Source organism: Suncus etruscus, chromosome 4, assembly GCF_024139225.1.
Source record: "Suncus etruscus isolate mSunEtr1 chromosome 4, mSunEtr1.pri.cur, whole genome shotgun sequence".
In the NCBI taxonomy this organism is placed as follows: domain Eukaryota; kingdom Metazoa; phylum Chordata; class Mammalia; order Eulipotyphla; family Soricidae; genus Suncus; species Suncus etruscus.
The window spans coordinates 154,549,970-154,574,285 of NC_064851.1; the positions used below are offsets into that span (position 1 = coordinate 154,549,970).

The 24,316-nt window shown below is 45.0% G+C and overlaps 1 protein-coding gene across 1 annotated transcript in view; it reads right to left on the reverse strand.

Moving 5' to 3' along the window:
- Positions 1-49: 49 nt before the first annotated feature.
- HMGXB3 (HMG-box containing 3) overlaps positions 50-24,316 on the reverse strand; it is a 56,281-nt gene continuing 32,014 nt past the window's right edge. The window contains 15 exon segments of the mRNA XM_049771911.1: positions 50-1,214; positions 1,967-2,146; positions 2,148-2,177; positions 2,923-3,039; positions 3,564-3,697; positions 4,953-5,172; positions 12,260-12,444; positions 13,442-13,573; positions 17,297-17,323; positions 17,326-17,423; positions 17,930-18,231; positions 21,914-21,937; positions 21,940-21,987; positions 21,989-22,030; positions 22,033-22,068. Of these exon segments, the coding sequence (XP_049627868.1) occupies positions 729-1,214; positions 1,967-2,146; positions 2,148-2,177; positions 2,923-3,039; positions 3,564-3,697; positions 4,953-5,172; positions 12,260-12,444; positions 13,442-13,573; positions 17,297-17,323; positions 17,326-17,423; positions 17,930-18,231; positions 21,914-21,937; positions 21,940-21,987; positions 21,989-22,030; positions 22,033-22,068 (2,061 nt within the window). The 3' untranslated portion in view covers positions 50-728.

Here is a 24,316-nt window from a genome sequence, read left to right on the forward strand (position 1 = left end):
CCGCCTCCACACACAACCACACTGTCCAGCACACCAGGTGACTCCACAGACCCTTTAATAAACTTTATTTTCATCAAGGGAGGAGGGAGGAGAAAGCCAATGACTTCACTCCTCTATAATAAATTAAATGACATCCATTTCCCGGACACTGAGCTGTCCCACTATTTCCTTCCCGTCCCATCTGCTTCCCCTTCACAGAAGGGAATGATTCCTCCCGCCACCAGGCAAGCACAGGCCTTAAGGCCCAGGGCCAGAGGTTCAGGTGCAGCAGTAGTGGTCGAGGAAAGGGCAGGGGACACTCTGGTGGAGGGCACAGGGTAAGGAAACCACCTACGTAGTTTGGAGTAGTGTAGTCTGGGGCAGTCAGCTACCCCAAAGCCTTTAGGAGAAGCAGGAGAGAGACCACATCTCTCCTCTGAGCCAAAGGGACCTCAGCCCTAGGCCAAAGGCAGCAGACTAAGGGACAAGTGGCTGCAGGGGCTGGAGAGGGCTGGCTCCCTGGGAGACTCCAGTGCCCTTTCCCACTGTGGCCCTGCTGGAACCCTGCAGTCAGCCCAAGAACCCCAGACTCCCCTTCCATCTGCAAACATGCCACGGAGGCCCCATGCTCATGTGTCCTAACAAGGAGGGACCTGTTACCTGTCCCAACCTGGGAGAGGCCCCGTGTGTTCAAGAGATGGAAGCTCTTTGGTCAGTCCCAGCTTCAGAGATCCTGCAAGGAGGCCTCACTATGGCTTCAGAGAGACAAGCTGGCCCACTGCCGGCACCTCCTCTCCTGCCCCCTCCTCCTCAGCCTCTGCCTTAATCTGAGCCACCCCGAGGCGGTACAGGGTGTCTCGGATGACCACCTCGCCCGGCTGGCAGCTCTGCACAATGTCGTGAATCTGCCGATTGACGATTTCACGGCTGGTGAGGAAGTCCATGAGGCGATTATAGAGGTAATAGTGGGTGGCATTGTCAAAGGCAATGGGCCTCTGGCGGACATTGTTAGGTTTGCTGTCCGCCATCGAGGCCAGGATGGTTGCGTAAGGAGCCAGCTCAGGGCACAAGGTCAAGGAATGGTGTCCAGCACTGGGATCCGCAGGGCTGGGCTGGGTATCCGCGTGCACAATGCGCCGAGCAGCAGTCTTGGTGACTGGATGCTGGACAGAGTGCTCTGCATCTGTCATATCCACAGCATAGTGCTGGTCCAAGAGCTCTGGGCAGGACACGTTCTAGGAGAGAGAAGCGGCCCTTTTGAAACCAAGGAAGCAGCTGTGCAGTAGTGCAATAGGGGGAGGGAGGCTGAGCAGCCCACCTGACTGAACCTTCATATCACCAGGAACAAAGTCTCCTGTGCCAAACGCCCTGTCTTCACAAGTGGGGACAGAGTGGATGCCATATGCAAAACTACCACTGCGGCCAGGGACACATGAAGGAGTCCCCTTCCACAGAGGCTCAGCTCTCTGTGCAATCCCAGTACTGTCCTATAGCCAGAGAAATGAGGACCATAGTGATGCCAGCACTGTCTCTTCTTCCCAGCGTGCCTGAGAGGACAGTGCCCCCAGTGAAGCCGACCCAGCAATGTGTTTTCAAACACTGACCTTTTCAAACACTGAAGGTCACTCCACTGACCTTCCCAGAAATTAGCAGGTTGCCCAGGTCTCTGTCTAAGCCACTGACATATGGCACAGTCTTGGCTAAAGCTCAGCTAGTCAGGCCAGGGCAGGAAGATGGCAGCGTGCAAGGTAATTTCACCAAGGTGGCAGATTCTTAGGCCTAACTGCAAGGGAATCCCCCTGAGGCACACAGCTGTGACATTTTAGGACTTCATGGTTACTGGTAAATGCTGGTTCCAGGGCATCAAGGCAAAAGAGAAGTGGAGAAAGGGATGTTAAAGTTTCCAGAGACCTTTCCAAGCAGCAGAGGCGTGTGGTGGGATATGGGATAAGGTTGACATGCTATTATTCCTTGGAAGGGAACTCACCACGGGCGGCTCTGTGGGGCTAGAAAAGCAGCCCTGATTCCTTCCCCACATCTGGTTTGTCAGTTCCGGGTAGCAAAGATCAGCACACAGGGCCACAGGTGTGGCCATGTCCACTACATAGATGGGGGGCCAGTGGCGTGAGGAGGCGAGCAGATCCACATGGTCCAAGGCACTCTCGCCCCCGCACGAGGTACTTGGAGCCACACACCACCTGGAGAGATGAGGATGGCCCCAGGATGAGGCACTGCACTGTGGGCAGCCAGAGCCTTACCAACACTCCGCTCCCCTCCTACTTCTGGCTAAGCAAAAGCCACGATTCATTGTAGCCCCGAGAGAAAAATGGAAGCAAACATTGACACTCAGTACTTCTGGCGCCCACCTCACGCAAGAGACAGAGAAGAGCAGGTTACAAATGGAAGGTCTTGACACTCATCCCTGATGCAGGCCCACCACAACCAGTCCTTTGGGCCCAGATGAGAATCTAGTTAGGCTAATGGGACATGCTGCATGCAGGCAGCCCTGGGCCCAAATGCTCTTCCTAGGACTCCTGCTCTCAGCTCTGCTGGAGCCTGCAGTGCTCAGGTCAGGATGGCATCTACACAGGCTTTGTCGATCCTCTTGTGTCTCATGCTTGCCCACAGGTTTTGCTTCCCTGTCAAGGCTGCTCAGTGGGACCCCTCTGAACCCCAGGAGACAATTCAAGTTGCCCCTCTTGACTTCAGATTTACATGACCATAGCCACTCTTCCTGCAGCTGGATGTTCCTTTCCTGGCTCCTCACTGTTGTCACAGAGGAATCGTTCCTCAGAGTCCTTACAGCAGCAGCAGGGATTACATTTCCCCACTAACATCTGGAAAGAGCATGCCAGCACCCAGATGACTGGCCAAGGGAGTGGACCCTGTGCAGGTAACCTGGCATGGATGACCCAACCCAGGCTCCCCTGGCTGCCCTCTTACCTGATGGGGGCACACCTTGTAGATCTTACCCCCCGTGAGGTGGGCTGGGGGCTGTCTGGCTCTAGCTCCATTCTGGACAGATTTGTAGAGGGCCAGCAGGTAGAAACAGAGCTGGTCCTGGAGCAAGAGGAGATCAGCCAACTTAGGTCAAATGATAAGACCAGACCTGGTACAGAAGCCCCCAGGCAACCCCTACTTCTCTATCCAAAGCAAAAGAATCAACCATCACAGTCAGTTTAGAGTCAGCTTCAAGACTTGCCAACTCCACCTGATCCAGGGACAGAGGGAAGGAAAGCACCAAACACATGCTATCATACTGGAGGCCCAAATCTGTCCTTTCAGAAAGGCAGTACAACACTGAATGGTCTCTCAGTGGGAGGAAATGAATCACCACACAGCTAAAACGTATGTGCTGACACCCTATCTGGGTGCAGAATGACTGTCCTCTCAGAGCTGGGCAGACACTATGCCAAGGGTAAGACCTGGGTGAGCAAACAGGACAGCAAAGATTCCTGAAGTCAGGGTCCATGATCACCCATTACTACAGAGGAACTCCTGAGGCACAGCACTCTCCTGGCCCCGTCCTGTTCAACCAGCTCCTCCCCATATCCTCTAAAATATGCTGTGGCACTGCCTCTCACCTTGGAGTCTTCTGCCCCAAAGGGAATGGCGCACTGACGCAACAGATGCTGCAGGTCCTCTTTGTCGTAGGAGCCAATCTCCTCCAGCCTGCAGCTACCCTCTTGCAGCATCCGAACCAAAGCACTGCCATCACCTGCAAATGATGTGGTACTGGGGTCGGCAGGGCATAGCTGCCAGCCCTGTGCTCCCTCCTGCTCAGAGGGTGTGGACATAGTCCTGGGGATAGGGAAAGGGCACTAAGGGCAGGTATGAGGACTTTTGAAGGCTCAGACCCATCTCTCTGTCCTAAAACATTACGAGGTGGAGCAACAGAGAACCATAAAAAACAACAACAACAAACCAAACAAAAAAACAAACCAAAAAACCCCCAGATGATCAGTCTTCAGCCTATTGAAGTTTTCAGAAGCCAGATCTCAGCTGATCAGAACTAAGGAACAAAAGAAGCAATAGCTCCCCTCTGAGAGTATCTATGTGCCAACCTCCTGAGCTCATCTAATCATAATGTATATGGGGCCTTATGAAAACAATTCCTGGGCCTTGAAGCAACAGAGGGCAGGATCTAAGTTAGCAGGGTGAGAAGCACCATTAAGAACCTTGAAACATAAATCATTAAGTTCTTTTGGGAAGGAGATGGAGTTGAGCTACAACCAAAGGTGCTCTGGCCTCCTGGTTCTGTGCTCAGGGGACTATATGCAGTGACAGGAATTAAACCAGGCTGGCTAAATGCAAGGCAAGGGTCTTACTATCTAGTACTCTGTACTATCGTTCTGGCCTCACATTAAGTTCTTAAAAAGCATACTATATTTGTATGAAAAAGTGATATTCTCTGGAAGCTTTGTCTTAGTTAGATATACACACATTGCAGGTTTATATAAGTATCAGAATCTATTTCTTACTACATGAAAAGTAAAAGCAAAAGAAGATCAATCTCATTTGATGTCTGTAATCACCTAGCAGGCACCAGGGGCCTCTGCAAGGAGGGGGAGTAGGGGTGATGGGGTTCTGGGGTGAAGAGCTGAGATTACACTTTAAGCTGTCAAGTGGCTCAGTTCTCAGCAGGATTTCTCTTCCTGTAACAAACAGAGCACCTGCAAAGCCACCTGGGAAACACAGGTCTCCCCTCTGCTCATCCATAGCAATCTCTGGGGCCAGAGTTGGAGGTTCCTTTGGAGGAGTTCCAGGGGTCAGTGCAGTATACCCTAGAAAGCTGACAAGTCAGTTGGTTTTAACAATCTGATAGGCAACTCTTCAAAATCCCATGATCTTCATGTCTAAGATACTTTGTCAAAGGCTGCTGCTCTTATTCCAGAAAATTCCTCCCCTGCTTGTGTGGCAGTATCATGCAAAGCCCTTTCTAAGTCCAGTCAACCCTCTAGATGGAGCCTTACCTGGTGCTGGCTGCATATCTGGGTCTTTCTCTCTCTCTGTGTTGATGACCACAGCTCCTCTCATGAGTGGTGGGAAGAAGGGGGCAATAACAGATGCATCAAACTTGGTGATGGGGATGCTGGTGGGAAAGGCCACCTGCTCGATTGCCTCTGTCTCCATGGTGGCCCAGAAGTCTTCTACATTCACCTCACTGGAGCTCAAGAATTCAGGCCAGGTGAACTAAAGGGCCAGAATAGAAGGGTTCAAACTGCAGAATCCAGAGAACAACAACAGAATCAGCCTTCTCTAAACCGAGGGCAGTTGAGGTCCAGTAGGAAAAAAAAACATCTAAATGCCACACTACCAGATGTCCCTGAGCTGAATACCTTAGTTCTCACTGCTCTTTGGCTACATATGTAAACACTCCCAGATCCAAGAAGTTCCCACCTAAGCCTACTCTAACTATCCCTTTATTCAGCCACTTTCTATTGCCTGACGACAGGAAAACCCTTGAGAGACTGCAGATCTCTGCTGCGTGCCAACTCTTACTTCTACTACCTATAAGTGGACCAATGCAAAACTACTGAAGATGAAACAGAACAAGAATATATGCAAAGCTTGAACTCCAAGGCCCAAGTCCTTACCTGCTATCACTAGCTGGCAGGGAATCATCAGAACCCTTTTTACTGACATTTACTGACACCCAGCTTCCAAGTCCCCAGTCATCCTTCACATCCCCTTCTCCCAAACAACTATGCCTCATGCAACATTTACATAGCTGGCACAGGCATCTAGCTAGCATTTTATCATTCCATTTTTCCTTCCTGCATATCCTCTTATGGGGCCCTTATTGCATTCATTTCATTATCCCGTGGGATTCATGTATTACTTAGGGCTGAGGGCTGCATTTGATTTTATCTGTATGAATATCAAGCATAACCTGTTTTTACTCTGCCAGGCATCATACCTGTACACAGTAAATAAGATCCCTGGCAGGACCAGAGAGATCCTACACTTGGTAGGATTCTTGTCTTGTATGCAGCCATCCCACGGTTTCAAATCACCAGCACCCTTATATAGTCTCCCTGAAAACCAACTAGACAAAAGCTCTGAGAAGAGCCAGAAATTGAAAAGAGCTAGAAACTGAAAATAAATAAAATATAAAGATTTCTGGGGTAAAAGAGGTAAGACAGGGATTAATACATGTGCATATGCACTTAGCTGACTTGGGTCAATCCCCTGAGCATCACCAGAAGTGATCCCTGAGAACCTATAACGTCAGGAGTAAGCCCCCCTGAGCGTAAGTATAGCCTAAAGCCAAAACTGAACTAATAATAATAAAAAAATTCCTGATGACCCTGACCTAGGAAGCTTAGAAATACAGAGCTGCCTTGTATGGAGGGGACCATTGAAGTGGAGCTCTGGCACTGTCCCACATGCTAAGTATGGTTAAGGCAGTATGGCCTTCAACACTGAAAACAAGGCGTGTGATCTCTTGGCATACTATGACAAAATGTGCACAGCCTCCAGTAGCGGCAATGACAACAACAAAAGAAGGCGGGCCCCGGGCGGGGTGGCGCTGGAGGTAAGGTGCCTGCCTTGCCTGCGCTAGCCTAGGACGGACGTGGTTCGATCCCCCGGCGTCCCCATAATGGTACCCCAAGAAGCCAGGAGCAACTTCTGAGCGCATAGCCAGGAGTAACCCCTGAGCGTCACAGGGTGTGGCCCAAAAAAAAAAAAAAAAACAAGAGATAAACAGAATAACAGACCATTAAAAAAAAATTTCTCAGTTGAATGCTTCTTGTGGGTACCAGACTACCAGCAAGAGTCTCTGGGATTATTACAATAATGTCTTTACCTTTTTTTTTAAAAACCCATAGATGAGTGAGACTATTCTGTATGTGTTTCTCTCTCCTCCCTCTGACTTATTTCACTCAGTATAATAGATTCCATGTATATCCACATATAGGAAAATTTCATGACCTTCATTCTCCTGACGGCTGCATAATATTCCATTATGTATATGTACCACAGTTTTTTTAGCCATTCACTGTTTGAAGGGCATCTTGGTTGTTTCCAGAGTCTGGCTATTGTAAATAGTGCTGCAATAATTACAGGTGTGAGGAAGGGATTTTTTGAATTGTATTTTTGTGTTCCTAGGAATAGTAAAGCTGGATCATATGAGAACTCAATTTCCAGTTTTTTCAGAGGAATCTCCGTATCGTTTTCCATAAAAGCCGAACAAGATGGCATTCCCACCAACAGTGATAAGAGTTCCTTTCTCTCCACATCCCCAGCCAGCACTTCTGTTCTCATTCTTTGTGATGTGCACCAAGAGATGATACCTCATAGTTGTTTTGATTTGTATCTCCTTGGATGATTAGTGATATGGAGCATTTTTTCATGTGTCTTTCGGCCATTTGTATTTCTTTTCTTTTTCTTTTTTTGGTTTTTGGGTCACACCGGCCACGCTCAGGGGTTACTCAGGCTCCATGCTCAGAAATCACTCCTGGAAGGTTCAGGGGACCATATGGGATGCCGGGATTCGAACATCGGACCTTCTGCATGAAAGGCAAACACCTTTACACCTCCATTCTATCTCTCTGGCCCCTCCATTTGTATTTTCTTTTTTGACAGTGTCTGTTCATTCTCTTCTCCCCCATTGTTGATGGGATTAGATTTTTTTTTCTTGTAAAAGTTCTGTCAGTGTCTTGTATATTTTGTATATTAGCCCCTTATTCTGATGGGTATTGGATGAATAAATTTCTCCCATTCAGTGAGTGGCTCTCGTATCCTAGGCACTATATTCCTCTTGAGGGGCAGAAGTTTCTCAGCTTAATATAGTTCCATCTGTTTATCTGTACTTTCACTTGTTTGGAGAGTGCTGTTACTCCTTGAGGATGCCTTTAGTCCTCAATGTCATAAAGTGAAAATCCATTGTTAATGTCAAGGAAGGACCCAAGAACAAGGTGTGCAACAGTTTTAGAATACAGCCAGTTACACATAGCTTGGGTGAGCATGAAGCCACAGAGAAAATAAAGCACTTCAAATGCCAGGAAGTAAGCTAAATATTAGAAATATAGAGCACAATGAACTACAGCTCTTTACTCATGCTATCATCAGATAAGCAGATTGTTTTTTTCTGTTCACTTTTGGGCCACATGTGGCAATGCTCAGCCTTATTTTTGGCTTTGTGCTCAGGAATCACACTCCTAGCGAGGCTGGGGTGTCAGGGACCAAATCCGAGTCAGCTATGTGCAACAGCTGTCCAAGTGTTCTGCCCATTAGATTCAACAGATTTTATTGGGCCTGGAAATGCCTTTGAAGATAACATATAAAAGCAAAAAAGAAGGGTGCCATACCCAGTAATGCTTGGGGGCAAAGCATGGGCTTGTCTGGCCCCTTAAAGTCAGCTACGGTCCTATCTGGAAAGTAAAGTATTTTCAGATGAGGCCCAGATAAATAAAGTGCCTCACACTCTGAAATAAATACTTCTGTGATATAGCCCCTGGCCTATGCTGATTCTTATGTCTAGTTATATGCTTCTGGCATTCAAATAGAAATTAAATATCCCTAACTTAGTGGCTAACCCAAAAATTTGAACACCTTTTGCAGCATGATACACCTCCCAGTGAGAAAACAGGGGAAGGCTGTGTCACTGAGACTGCCTTTGAGTCCTAGTCCTGGTCTTTAGGGGGAGGTAAGGCACATGAAAGCCATAGCAGAGGATATGCATCTCACAAGAGCACACTAAAACTCCAGCATGATGAAGGGAGGGTTCATTACTTTATGGGTTAAAAAGGTAAAGTTCCCGGGCCAGGCAAAGATACTTATTCCCCTGGTGTTAAGTTTTATTATAAACAGATGTTGAAACTATGTAAATCACTTTACATCTAATGAAATAATCATGGATTTTTCTGTGCACATCTGTTTAGCAGTAGTTACATTAATGCGTTTCTGCTCCCCACCCCCTCCCTTCACTGCTGTTGTTAACAAATGGGAAACTGGGCATGCCAGCTTGGTGATTCGGCTGGGGCAGACATAATGGTGGTGCTCATATGGCTGACGTACTGCTAGGGGGTTCCCTCTTTAGTTGTGGTGCTCATGCACTTCTCAGATGTCATGCTCATGTTCACTAGGGGTTCCCACTTCCTGGCCATGGAGCTCTGCCCATAATTTGATGATGTTCGGGGATAGTTGCATCATGTAGCTATGATGCTCATCACAAGAGTCCTGCAGTGCAGCTGGAAACTATTTGTGGCACTTAGGAGTCACAGTCAATATGGTAGCAGAGCCTCTCCATGACAAACATGGGTGACACGCTGGACACACCTCAATAAGTGTATGAAAGTGATTAACTTCACTTATTATAAACAAAGCTAAAATTAAAACAAAAGTGAAATGTCACACCAGTGAGAATGGGATTGTACACAAAGTCCAGATACAATGAAAATACTCATTTACTGCTGGTGGAACTGTGTCTGGATCAGCCTCAATGGGAAATAATAATAGGGAAGTTTCCCCCAAAAAGTAAAAACATAACAACCACAGATCTAGTGATTTCACTCTTCGGCATATAAAAGCATTTTGAAGACATAAACACCATATTCACTGCAGCCACTATTTACAATAGTTAATATCTGACGACAAACACAAGTAGCCCCAAAACTTGAATGGATAGGAAAGTTACAAGTACATATACACAATGGAATTCTACTCAGCTCCCAAGAAAAGAGGAAAGTTTTCCTGCTACACCCTGAACAAACCAGAGATATTAAGTAAGTAAATCAAAGAATAAATGTAGAGAAAAGTAAGTTTCACTCATATGTGTTACAGCAAAACGCTGTATACAAAAAACAGGGATCTGGGGCCAAAGAAGATAGCACAGCGGTACTGGCATTGGCCTTGCATGCAGCAAACCCAGTTTGGACCCAGTTCAATTCCTGGCATCCCCATATGGTCTACCCAACCTTGCTAGGAGTAACCCCTGAGCATCGCTGGGTGTGGGCCCAAAAATTAATCAAGTATAATAATAATAATAATAATAAAACAGGGGTTAAAGGATTAGTACAGGGGCCGGAGAGATAGCAAGGTGATAGGGCAATTGCCTTGCAAATAGCCAACCCAGGACAGACCTGGGTTCAATTCCTGACATCCCCATATGGTCCCCTAAGCCTGCCAGGAATGATTTCTGAACACAGAGCCAGGAGTAACCAGTGCTGCTGGCTGTGGCCCCAAAACAAACAAGCAAAAAAAATAAAAAGAGAGATTAGTAACAATGGGTAGGGTATATTGTCTGCAAGCGACTGACCTGGTTGGATCACCAAGCACTAATATGGTCCCCCAAGCCCCACTAGGAATAGTACCCTGATCACCAGTCAGAAGTAAGTCCTGAGCAAAGCCAGCTCACTATCTTCTTCTCCCAAATAAAACAAAACAAAAAAGTGTCCTGAATGACAATACAGAAGTAGGTTTGCCTTTGCAATAAGACTGGTCAGGTTCAATCCCTGGCACCATATATGGTGCCTGAAGCACTGCCAGGAATGATCTGAGTAAAGAGCCAAGAGTTAAGCCCCTGAGCTCCAGCAGATGTGGCCCAAAATCAAATAAGCAAACAAAAAAAGTTGGGGGGGGGGGGGAGGGAAACCAAAAACATAAGCATTACAGTTTTAAAATAAAAAACAGAACAGAATCCACACTCAGCACAAACTGGCAGCACAGGACCTGACTGTAAACTTGCAAGGCCAGGCCTCTCTCAGCCGCTGAATTCCCACTGACAAAGCCCTGATGTATTTTTAACTACTGAGGTGATCTTACTTTCCTTACATTAAATTTAGTTATGATGCATTACTTTCGTCACTGTTTGCATTCGACCCTTCTAATTATCTTACTTGGGACTTTAGGTACTACAGTTATGAGTACAATAAACCTCAATTTTTTTCCTCGTATCAAAGGCTTGTTTTGTTTTCAAGGTGATATAAACTCACACCTAATAAGCTAGAAAAACAAATTTTTTTGGGGGGGGGGCCACACCCAGCAACACCTCAGGGGTTACTCCTGGCTCTGCGCCCAGAAATCACTCCTTGGCAGGCTCAGGGGACCCATCTGAGATGCTGAGAATGGAACCTGGATCGGCCATCTGCAAGGTCCTACCTACCTAAAATACAACAATTTTTGTACATCTTCTCCTAAACTTGCTAACATCACTTATTTGTTGAACATTTATGAGAACTGACACAGGAATCCATAGCTTTGTTACCATGTATGAACATTCTCCAGTTATGACGATAAGTTCTGAAACAGGTGGATTAACTCCTTCAAAAACTCTGTGGCTCCGCTTCATTAGATATGATGAGGCCCTCACATGACCCAAGTTCACATAAACATTCTGGTCTGATGTTGGGACTCTCATACATCCCACTACTTTCTCTGACTCACAATCAAGCACAAAGGCTTTCTTGGCCATGCAGCCCTCCCTTGGCCACTGCTGAGCAAGCCTAGCCCTGGCCTCTCATGCTGTTCCCTCACCTGAACATTCTTCCAGGAAGTTACAGGGGCATTAGCTATCCAAATGATACAAATGGCACAGAGGAAGTAAAATCTTCTCCAAGTCCCAGCTAATAAAACAGGAACTCCCCTTTCCGCCCTACTGTCCTTTTTCCCAAAACTGCTTCGCTGTTGCTATAATTTTCACTGTAAATTTAGATCACACATTGTTTCTTGTATTCTCAAGTCAGCAACATGTGCACCAATAGAACAGTAACAGTGTGCTATTTATCACCATTTCCTGTGTGCCTGATACTTAGTATACAAATTGAGTGAATATTATAACAACACACACACAACCACCCCCCCCCCCCCCCCGAGAAAGCCACTTGCCTCACTCAGTGAGCACCAGAGCCGCCATCATCTGCTCTGGGGACAAGCATTAGGCAAGTAGACAACCTTGCCTAAGATTGAGGATGGTTGTAAAGGACACCTATGTGTATGTAATAAACCCGTCTTTCTCCTTGCTCAGGAATGACTCTAGCCAAACAGGATTTCATAGAACAAAACAGGTAGGAAGGGCGGGGCAGGGTCTTATAGAAATGCCGTTCCGAAAGTCCAGCCAGTCATCAATACAACTGCCAATATCACTCCAACCAATAACTCTCCACTAACAACTTTCTACCCCCACAGTATTCCAGCAAGGATTCTTATGTGCCCAGGGTAACTGCTTGTCAATTGACTCAGGAGTTTCTAATTGGGAGGACCTTTTGCTTTTAAAGTGACAGACCCCTTTCTTGGGATCGATCTCTAAGACCTATGGTGGCAAAGAAACACTTACCTCCACACTTCTCAGTGCCAGCACATTCTCTTCACTCCTCTGGGCCATTTCCACTTTGGGGGCCACACCACAAATGCCACAGATCATGTCATTGTAGTCGCGAATAGTGAGGCACTCGAAAGCCCAATAGCCATTACAAAGCAGTTCCTGCAGCTGGTTTAACTCTTCTGTGGTCAGAGTCTTCTCTGAAAGGAGAGGGCAAGAGCAAAAGGAGCCACAATAGAAAGCCACTGGTGAGGAGTCAATGGCCAGCAAGAACAGCAAATCTGCAGCACTGTTTCTTCCTAAGGTCTCAGGGTCCTGAGCAGTTCAAAAGTCAGACTCCCACAGCAACCCAAAAGGCAGCTATGGAGGAAGTTTCAGCTATCCAGAACTACACACTTCAAAGCAATAGACACTGTACCAGAATCCAGAATGCCTCTTCTCACAGGGCCCTCAGAACCAAGAGTTCTATACCTTGAGAAATGGAGGCAGAGAGACTTGCTCACTGAGCAGAGTTGGCAGTGGCAGAGTCTAGTCTCAAATACTGCAGGAATGCTGCAGACCAGTCTGACCCTGAAACTTTGCTCTAAGCCACTGGTCCTCAGAGCAGGAAGGCACAGGGAAGTCAGTTTGGTGGAAAAGCACTCATTGAAATAAGACAAACGGGGGGGGGGGGGGGGAAGGGGGAGGGTGGCAGCTTCTAAATAGTGAGGCAGGTGGCCCCTCAGGTCTCAGCACAAGCTTTGGGGACAGGCAGTAGACATCTAGAAGCTGTGTGTACTGAATAAAGTTAAAATGGTAGGAGACCATGACTACTTCTGATCAGTTTTCAGTCAGTTTAATCTTTAATCTTTTTATCTTTTAATCTTTTGTCAATAGGCACTCAAAAGGAATTAGGCCTCCTTTTATAAAAGTTAGGAAAGATCGGGGCTGGAGATAGCATGGAGGTAAGGCGTTTGCCTTTCATGCAAGAGGTCATCGGTTCGAATCCAGCGTCCATATGGTCCCCCGTGCCTGCCAGGAGCAATTTCTGAGCATGGAGCCAGGAGTAACCCTGAGCACTGCCGGGTGTGACCCAAAAACCACACAAAAAAAAAAAGTTAGGAAAGATCTATCTCAAAACAGATGCTCTCCCAAGATGATGCTTTTAGCTAAAATTTATTACTGACAAGTCCCAGGGAGTACAGGGCCACTTTTTACCTGTCTGTTCCTGCACCGACTTCAGAACAGAGTTGATGGACAAGCGGGGGTCTTCACCCAGCTTGATCTGGTTTCGGATTGCAAAAAGCAAGTCCAGGCTCACCAGCAGCTTGTTTCCCACATTAAAGAGACCTGCACATTAAAGAAGCACCAGGACAATGCTTTGTAACATCAGTTACAGCAGCAAAAAACTGGGAACATACATGCCTGCCAAGACAGGAATAAATCATGGCATATTCATAATAGAAAACTAACATCAAAGAATAACAAAATTCTAAACTGTGTTCCCCAGAGTGGCCACAACCATTCCTGCTCTGAAGAATACTAAAAAGACCTAGGGGAATAGTAATAATCTTAAGGGATGCTTTTTGTTCATACACATAAAGGAGCTGGATTTAACAAAACAGAACAAAAAAATCAGTCAGGGGACAGAGCAATAGCACAGCATGTAGGGCATCAATGTTCAGTCCCCGGCATCCCATCTGGTTCCGAGCGCCACCAGTTGTGGCCCGAAAACAAAACAAAAGGCAGTAGATTTCCAGGGAAGTAGTACTAAGTGATTTATTGTTTCCTTCTGAAAAGGAGTGCAAGCCAAATGTGCTTAGGAACTTCCAATCTAAAGGCTTCAAAAATCACCCAAAGTTGGGGCCAGAGCGACTGCACAGTAGGGCGTTTGCCTTGCACGCGGCTGACCCAGGACTGTCCTGGGTTCAATCCCCAGCGTCCCATATGGTTCCCTAGCCAGGAGTAACCCTTGAGCGTCACTGGGTGTGGCCCCAAAACAAACAAAAACAAAAGAAAAAAATTATCCAAAGTTTAATATACTATTAAAATTCCTTTTAAATAATAAAATTGGGGATGGGGTTATAGTCCAGAGGGTAGGGCACTTGCAGCACATATGGCCAAAGAGGGTTCAATCGCCATTTGTTGAACATTCTCATTCTCTCTTTTTCTCTCTCTCCTTCCTCTCTTCTCTCTGTCTTACTGTCTCTCTCAGGTCAAAGAGTCAATAGTAGGATAGTTGCCTTGCATACAGCCAACCCAGGTTTGATCCCTGATATTCCATATCCCCGACACCCCCAAACTGGCTAGGAGTGATCCCTGAGAACATAGTCAAAAGTAATTCCTGAGCTTACTAGATGTAGACCCCTAAAAAACAAACAAAAAACTTCTTTTTAGAGGAAATGTTCCTAAATAAAAAAAAGATCTACCACCAATTTAGTCATGACCAAGTAAGTGCAGCCATTTTGACTCTCATAGCAGCCTAATACGTACTCGGTGCAGGGTTGTGTGGGAAATGCTACAACAGCTTTTTATCAAACCACCCCTGTGCCGTATTCTGGGATAGGAGGCTTAGCAGCAATGAAATGCAATTAAGCTAAAACAGAGGGTTATTTTACATTTACAAAAGCAAATTTTGGGGGCCAGAGAGATATAACAGTGGGTAGGGCAGAAGATTGACCTGGGTTTGATCCCGGCATCCCATATAGTTTCTCAAGCCCACCAAGAATGATTTCTGAGTGCACAGCCAGGAGTAAGTCCTCAGCACTGGGTGTACCCCCAAAAAGACCCTTAAAAAAATTTGAAGCTTGTGTTTCCATTAGAAGTATAAAGTGTGGGGCCGGGTAGGTGGCGCTGGAGGTAAGGTGTCTGCCTTGCAAGCGCTAGCCAAGGAAGGACCTCGGTTCGATCCCCCGGCGGTTCGATCCCCCGGCGTCCATATGGTCCCCCCAAGCCAGGGGCGATTTCTGAGCACATAGCCAGGAGTAACTCCTGAGCATCAAACGGGTGTGGCCCAAAAACCAAAAAAAAAAAAAAAAAAAAAAAAAAAAAGAAGTATAAAGTGTGGAGCTGGAATGGTGGCATAGCAATAAGGCGTTTGCCTTGCACGCAGCTGACCCAGGACAGACCGTGGTTCAATCCCTGGGCATCCCATATGGTCCCCCAAGCCAGGAGCGATTTCTGAGCACGTAGCCTAGAGTAACTACTGAGCGGCAGTGTGTGTGGCCCAAAAACCAAAAAAAAAAAAAAAAAAAAAAAAAAAAAAAAAAAAAAAAAGTATAATGTGTAAGGACTTTCAAAAAGTTGTACCAAAGAAAGCTCAAAACTACATAAAAGATCAAAGCTCTGATTAAATAATTTTTTTTCCGTGCCACCCAGCCATACTCCTGTATTGGCTCATTCCTAGCAGTGCTTCGGGAATCATATGGTGCCAGGGATCAAACTGAGATTGGTTGGACGTGTACACAGCAACTGCCTTACCTCCTCTATTATCTCTCTGGCCCTTAAAAAAAAAGAGAGAAATCTTTCATGTTCAAAAAAGAATGCAAATTTAAAAAACAACTGAGAAACTGGGAAGAACTCTGTCAATAAAATACCTCAAAGAAGAATAAAATATTCACAAAACAAATTCTCAAAAGAGGGGCTGGAAAGATAGTGTAGAAAGTAGTATTTTTGCCTTGCATGCAGACAACCCAGGTCTGATCCCCAACAATTCAGAGTCCCCCAAGCCTGCCAGAAGTAATCCCTGAGTTAGGAGTAAGCCCTGAGTATCAATGAGTATGTCCCCCAACCAAAAAAAAAAAAAAAAAAGATTCCTCAAAGTGAATATAGTTATATTTATTGTAATATATGCTATATACATACAATGTTCCTTTTAAGCCAAAATGTATTTTCATCAACTACCTCAACTATCTGAGGCATTTCTTTAAAAAATCTGCATAAATTAAAAAATGAAATCAATTTAGGCTCATACTTTCCACAAAAAGTAATTAAAATAGATCTAAATATAATGAAACTATAAAAATTTGATCAATTTATTTTAATTCTTTTGTGAATTGGTTTATTTTTTTAAATTTTTGGATCATACCCGGTGACACTCAGGGATCCTGGCAGGCACGGGAGACCATATGGGATGCTGGGAATCAACCGGGGTCCATCTGGAGTTGGACAAGTACAAAGCAAATGCCCTACCGCCGTGCTATCGCTCCAGCCCTTGTGAATTACTTTTTAAAAATATTACTTTATTTAGTATGTGGTTAAAAATTCAATCTTTGAATTTCTGTTTGTTTGGTTTTGGGTCCACTCGGCAGCACTCAGGGGTTCCTCCTGGCTCTACGCTCAGAAATCGCTCCTGGCAGGCTCGGGGGGACCATATGGGATGCGGGATTTGAACCAATGCAAGGCAAAAGCCCTACCTCCATGCTATCTTTCTGGCCCAATCTTTGAAATTTTTAGAAAAAACAAACAAACAGAAAAAATATTGATCAAAATAAAGACAAATGAAAACAATACCTAGAAGAGACACAAGCAAGCAAATCATTATCCTAATTAAGGACAACTAATCAAGGTCAAAGAAACTGTAAAAGGATTAAGGCATTTGCCTCCATGTGCCTGCCTAACCCCAGCCCAGCTCAGTATCCTGAACAGTTAGAAGTGGTCCCTGGCCCAGAGTCAGAAATAGAGTAATGCTCCTTACATTCTGCTAGAATGAAGATCATAGACCATTAGAAAATATTTGCAAATCTTCCAAAAAACTAGTATCAAGATTATACAAAAATTATTAAAAATTATCAGTAATAAAAAAATTAACTTCAGAGGCCGAAGCAGTGGATCATTCCTAGTGGAATATATGTAGTTCCGAGAATCAAACTCAGATAAGCTATACACAAGGCAATATTTGCTTTAGCTGCTGTCTAGCTCTTGGGCCCCAAAAGAGTTTAATTTTAAGAGGTTAAATGTTCTGAGACTGAGACATTATAGAAGAAAAAACTCTCCTTGAGAGTCCATGCCCATATGACCTGCAGAGCTATTTTCTGGCCTGCGTTGGAACTTTGAAGGAGAAAAGGCACCCACCTGTATAAATGTCCATGAAGCTGTGCGGGCCAGACAATGGGGATTCAGACTCATCTTAACTGGGCAGTTACCAACTGCAAACCGACTGGCTGTGAGCAGCCAGCACTCCTGGGGCCCAGCCAGGGAGCTAGTACCAAAAGCAACAACAGTTAAAAAAAATAACAACAACAACAAAGGGAAATCAACCCCTTATTAAATGCACTTCTGGGACTCTGCGGTCATAGAAAAATTCTGGAGACATCACTGTAGAGGCAAATGAAGGTACTAGAACTTGGTTTTGTAGGAAGGAGTTCCCCATTCATTGGGATCAGGTCTGCAGAACCACTCCTACTGTAAACATAATTCTTATCTTGCCTAACCACTCCACCGAACTCCAAATCCCAACATTATGCTGGGATGTAAACCAGATGCAAACCAATTCCTAAATGGGCAACACTAATGTGTAGTCATTTCGAAAGGAAATAATGAAAAATCACTTATCATTTTACATTTAGCTGACGTAGAAACCAGAAAGAAAAACAACCCAGAACAACATCTTCAAAGACTGTATTTTATGTCACTTGAAGAAAGAGGCTATATGAATCATGTAAATGGGGATACTGGAGGTGGGGAGAGTCTGAAAGGGGTGCTTACTTTTGTCCCCCTTTGAATAATGGACCGCTACAGAGAAGGCACTGCGTGGACGGAGACTCATAGTAATTCGACCAAGAGGTCTGCTCGATGGTGACCGTCTCCTCACTCACGTTGGACAGGATGAGTCTGGAGCTATTGAGCTCATGAATCAAGGCGAAGACCTCAGCCAGCTCGGACTCGTTCTCGGGGATCTGCAGGACCTTGCGCAGCAGCTGCAGTGTGGACTGGCGCTGGATCTCCCTCTGGGCAGCATTCAGGGGCTCCGTGGCATTTAGCACCTCGGGGAGTGGGGAGCTTGCCTCCTGGGAAGAAAGAGGATCTATCACCACATAGGGCCCCAAAGCCGGCACTGGAGTGATGATAAGCTATGAGTGGCAGAGGCGTAACTAATTAGTTAATAATCCCCCCTGAAACTCACATCACGTTCTTTCTAGCCAACTGCAACTAATTTATCTGACTGCGTAACAGGGTACACATAGCCTAACTGGTGTTTCCCAAGTACAAGATTTGAAGAATAACAGACCAAGCTTCAGTTCTCGATATAAAAGCAATTTACTTCATCATGCTAATAAGCCTCAACTTCCTATCTATAAAAGGGAGAATAAAAATTCCCTGAGAGCTATTCAGGGAAACAAGCTCTTAAAAAACAAATAGCGGGCCGGAGAGATAGCACAGCGGCTTTTGCCTTGCAAGCAGCCGACCCAGGGCCCTAAGGTGGTTGGTTTGAATCCCAGCGTCCCCATATGGTCCTCTGTGCCTGCCAGGAGCTATTTCTGAGCAGAGAGCCAGGAGTAACCCCTGAGCACTGCTGGGTGTGGCCCAAACCCCCCCTCCCCCCCAAAATACCCCACAAAAAACCCCAAAACAAATAGCATAGTGCTTGGGATGCAAGTACAAACCATATGAATGGTAGTTTCAAACAGGTATTTTACTCTTTTTAAAGTTTTATCTTTAATCTTGGGGGATTCTTGTAAACAAGAAAACTCTAAAATACCAGAGGATTTTTAGGAACAAAGTTTGAAAACGTTCACTTAAAAACTTCCAGGAAATTCCCTCAGTAAGGGTTCCTATTGACACTGTACAAGGAAGCAATGCAACCCTCTTCTCCCTCACACTAGCAGAGATAATTTCCTCTTCTAAAAGAACTGTCATGGTTGGTAAAGCACCTAACTCCTCTATGCATATAGCACCCCTGGCTAATTTACTAGTTCCCAACACCAGTACAAGGCCTTAGACATGCAACCAAAAGCCAACTAATACCTGCTGGAATTATTAGGCGGCTAATAAGCTCCTACCAGGATTCCTCCTCTTTGGTCCTAATCTTTTTTGTATTTCCCCAAAGCCTGTCCCAGCCCTTTTAATGATGCTCATGAGATAAGAGATGGAAGTTGAGAGACTGTGTGCACCCAGAATAAGGTCACGTGGAACCCTGAAGTTAGAAAACAAGTAAGCAGAATGATTATCTATTGGTTCTGAGCCCAATGAAAAATAGAAAGGAGTCAAAGGATTCTAGCTTAGCAGAAGTTCAGTCTGAAGCTACTGAGACTAAGTGTTATGGAAACAGAGGCCAGTAGGGGGCTCCAGAGTGCAACATACAAAGCTCTGGGTTTCTGACCTGGGTTATGTAGTAAGTGCTATTTTATGTCTCTAAAATTTTAAGAAGTAGAAAGAGGGGCCAAGGGTGTTGCCTTGACCATTATGATACCAAAGGTAAGTGGTTTCTAGTAAGCTAAAGTTAGGAATATAAACTGAGATCCTTAGGCAAGCAGTCTAATTTCTTCACTTACTATAGATATGAAGGCTAACTTCCATTTCACTCTATCTTGTCCACAACACAAAAACTACAATGAAATAGGAGAATGAGTGTTCTAAGAATCTACTACCTACAGAGAAATCCATTTCTCCCCCATTATTAGGCTTGTATGTTAGAAGGAACAGAAAGAAAGATGCACCTTTACAAAGAGGTATAGGCACCTTGGGTGTCGAGTGGGAAGTATGGGGACGATGTGAAGGAGGTCACAGCCTAGACCTGGAGAGTGCAGGTAGAACGTTCCCTGCTCATAGAAGGCACTTAGGAACTAAAACCCCTCTACATGTATTTTTTTTTTTTTTTTGCTTTTTGGGTCATACCCAGCAGTACTCAGGGGTTACTCCTGGCTCTACACTCAGAAATCGCTCCTGGAAGGCTCGGGGGACCATATGGGATGCTGGATTCGAACTTCTGACCTTTTGCATGGAAGGCAAATGCCTTATCTCCATGCTACTTCTCTGGTCCCTACTTGTACTTTTAAGGGTTTACAAATCCCATAATGATCAATTTTTTGAATGTGAGCAATTCTAGTTTGATCTCCAGTACTCCAAATAGAACCACGTAGAGCCCTGAAAATGCTGGATGGTAGCCTAGGTAACTTCTAGCACCAAAGGAACCTATCAGCATCCTATGAACCATCAGGCTCTGTCTGAGGATAAATAGGGAGTATCCTCCCTACTTGTTCTGTACCTCATCCTCCCATTTGAATACAGAATTCATAGAACCTCAAAAATGTTCCTTATCCTGGTAAAAAAATGGAGTAAAAATTAAAATATGAGGGGCTAGGGCGATAGCAAATAGCGGTCAAATCCTGGACATTGACCTTGGGTTAGATCCCCAGCGTCGCATGTGGGCCTCCAAGCCAGAAGCAATTTCTGAGTGCAATAGCCAGGAGTAACCCCCTGAGTGTCACAGGGTGTGGCCCATAAAGCAAAAAAATAAATTAAAATATGAGTAAAGCCAAGTGGAATGTATTTCACTATATAAATAGTCAAATATTTTTCACTAACTCTTAAATTGGTTCAATTTAAAAGACCCACATTTGCTAAGGCTGCCAGTTGGCAAATTTTGAGTTTTAAACAAAAGCTCTACAGGCTATATGTTTTTGAATGGATTATGAGGACTGTATACACAATGGCATATTATGCAGCTGCAAGGAACAAGGACAAACACAGGATATCTAACTTATCTATGAATAACTGAATGAGGAAATGTAATTTAGTAAAGAGTGGATTCACCCTTGACCCCAGAATAAAGGGAGGAAAGGGATATAGAAGAAAAGAATTGAAGGAGAGCTAAGAAGAGAAAGAAAAGTAATGGGGCAACACGGGTCAGGGCTTTGGTTAATGATGTGAGTCTGATATAGCTATAAAATCCAAAGCAAGACTCACATAATACTGGAAACAAGATCAAACTACAATCAACAAACACTGTAATGTACCCGTAAATGGCAAATGGAGGCTGAGGATGGAAGTGGGAGATGAACAGAGTATAGAAACACTGGTGAAGGAAAGTTGATAATGGAGGTGGGATTGGTGTTGAATGCCTGCCTCATTATCAATTAATTTGATTTAAAAAATAAAAAAACCACCACCATATGCAGCTGACTCAGGTTCTATTCCTAGCATCCCATATGGTTCCCTGAGCCTGCCAGGAGTGATTTCTGAGCACAAAGCTAGTAGTAACCCTGAATGCTGCTGGGCATGGCTCCAGAACAAAACCAAACAATCATGGTTCTTTAAATAAAAAATTAAAAAGCAATGTTTTACAACATTCCAGGTTGGCACTGTCTCAGCATTGGCCAAAATACTAGTTCGAGGTCTTCCATCAAGCCTCAGAGCTAAAAGGATGAAACTGTTCCTTCTCCCTTTCCCCAAATTCTCCTACTATGGTGTGGGGCCATTCTCTTGGTAAATGAAGTTTTGATTTGTGGACAGAAGAGTCTCAGAGATCAAAAGTACCTGGTTCACCTCATCAGCTGACATGAAAAAGCTCACAGAGAAGGTAGGTTGTGAGCTATGTGTCCAGTTGTGGTACCCTAACTTTTCTCAGTATAGTAAAAAATCCCCTCATTTCTTTTATTTGTACAGAATAAGAACCTGAAAGAATCCAAAGAACCCAGAATCCAAAAGCACAACTCAAGACTGGGGGAAGTGTGTGGGGAGGAAACTCACGAGAGCCTTGGCGGTTTTCTCAGTCCCGATCTTTTGGTAAGGTTAAAACCACAGCTGGGACAAATCCGTGGTTTTATGCCTATTGGTATAGACATAGCTACAAGAAGGATTCTTGCAACTTTTCCCCGGCCTCGTGATGTAGCCAAGCCCAAATCCTAAAAAAGAAAGATCAACATTCAATTCTATAAAAGTTCAGGTACACCCTGGGCAGAATCAAGAACCAGGATGATCATGTGTCAATATATCAAAAAAAAAAAAATCCATTTACACTAAATTCCAAAGAGTCTTCACTATAACATAATCCCCTTTCTACAATTATCCCCTTTTAACCTTAATACATCCTGTAACATCCTGGCAAGACTTTCTCCATCTGTGAATAAAATGAATTGATACCATCGTCAATAATTTAATTGCCTGGCTGGTCCGATGGCAGTGGTTTATCAAAAGTTATTAATGTTAGTATCACAAAAGTGGGCATATAAACACCCCCCCCCATTGCTCAATTTGATTGGCTTCAAAAAAATTAATTGGCTGATCTTAAATACAGCAAGTAGAGCACTTGCCTCAAATACAGCCAACCTAGGTTCAATTCAATTCTTGGCATCCTATATGGTCCCCAGAATACTACCAGGAATGATTCTTGAGAGCCAAGAGTACCCCTGAGCATTGCTCAAAAATAAATAAAAAACAGCAGCCAACAAAAAACAACTGTCTTGAGGATTCAGGTCAGCTGACAGCATGAGGGCAATATGTGCAGACATTGTGTTGGACACCATGGTGAGCCCAAGACTTCAAGTCTTTAGAAATCATGACTACTGCAAAACCATAGTTTAAATCTCTATAACCAGAGTCCCAGGACAAGCTGGCGTCTAATAAGAGAGAATCCTGGGCAGTTCTCACCCACTGGCAGCGGAAGGGTGGTGGATGACAAAGAAAGGTAGTGATGAAATTTCTGAGCATAGAAACGTGAGCAGATCTCCTCAGTAAGACTCAGCTCTCCTGACAAACCAGACCTGGCAATAAGATACCACTCGGTGCCATCTTGCTCCTTCCTGAATGTCAGCACAGAACCTGGCACACAGCAGGTGTTCCAAGAAATACTTTTTTGAATGAATATATCTCCTTCTGCACCTGTTTTTTTTTTTTTCCCCCCAGGGAAGACATTTTTGTTTTGTGCCACAACCCGGCGGCACTCAGGGATTACTCCTGGCTCTGTGCTCAGAAATCGCTCTGGCTTGGGGGACCATAGCTGGGGATTGAACCCGTGTCTGTCCGAGTCAGCCGCATGCAAGGTAAATGCCCTGCTGCTGTGCTACCACTCCGGCCCCAAGGAAGATTTTCATTAAAAAAGTGTTCTGGGCCAAAGAGATGGTACAGCACAAGGATGGTTGCCTTGCACAACAACTGACCCCTGGTTTGATCTCCAGCACCATAATGTCTCCCAATCCCAGACAAGCCTATTTGCTCTTTCAAAATGTGTCTCTTACCTCAGCTCAGCCATGAGAACTTGCCAAAATGCTCCCGAAGCTGATAGCTGAGTCAAAAAATAAAGGATGTTAAGAGAGAGAAATGCCAACATAATATCTAAGCTTTCACAGATCAGGAATTGAAACCAGAGGAGAGAGCCTTGCCTAATATGACACAGCATGTAGGCAGTCTCTGCCAGTCTCTAGCTCTGCTCCATGCCAATCAGCTTAAAAAGTATGACCCTGGTAGTCACACGTATGCTCTTTAGGGTGCTATAACATTTTTTTTTAAAAAGTAGGATTTATTTTAAAAAAAAAGGAAGAGAGGTGGGGGTGGGAGGATACTTGGTGGAAATGTCAAGCTAAACAAAATAAGCAGCTTGATATCTCTAACTCTAATATACCAGCATTGAACACACTACTCTTTTTTTTTTGGTTTTTGGGCCACACCCCGTTTTGACGCTCAGGGGTTACTCCTGGCTATGCGCTCAGAAATCACCCCTGGCTTGGGGGGACCATATGGGACGCTGGGGGATTGAACCACTGTCCGTCCTATGCTAGCGCTTGCAAGGCAGACACCTTTACCTCTAGTGCCACCTTCCCGGCCCCGAACACAAACTCTTAAGGAGGAAAACAGAGTATATACCAAACACACTTTTGATGCTCCAACTGAAGAAGAGGCCAGGAGCTAGTACAGCTGACCCGGGCTGATACCCAGCACATGCATGTTGTTCCCAGTATCACTGGGTACAGTTCTGGAGATTCCTGCCACTGCATCCCCCTAACAATGGACTTCTAGTCCAGCTAGCTAAGGTTCAGGGAGTGGCCTTTATACCCTCTGAGCAATGCTTGGGACTGATACACCCTACCCCCAGTCAAAACAAAACTGAATGCTAAAAAACTGGAACTGGACTCTCTCAAGTGGGAAAGAGCCCCA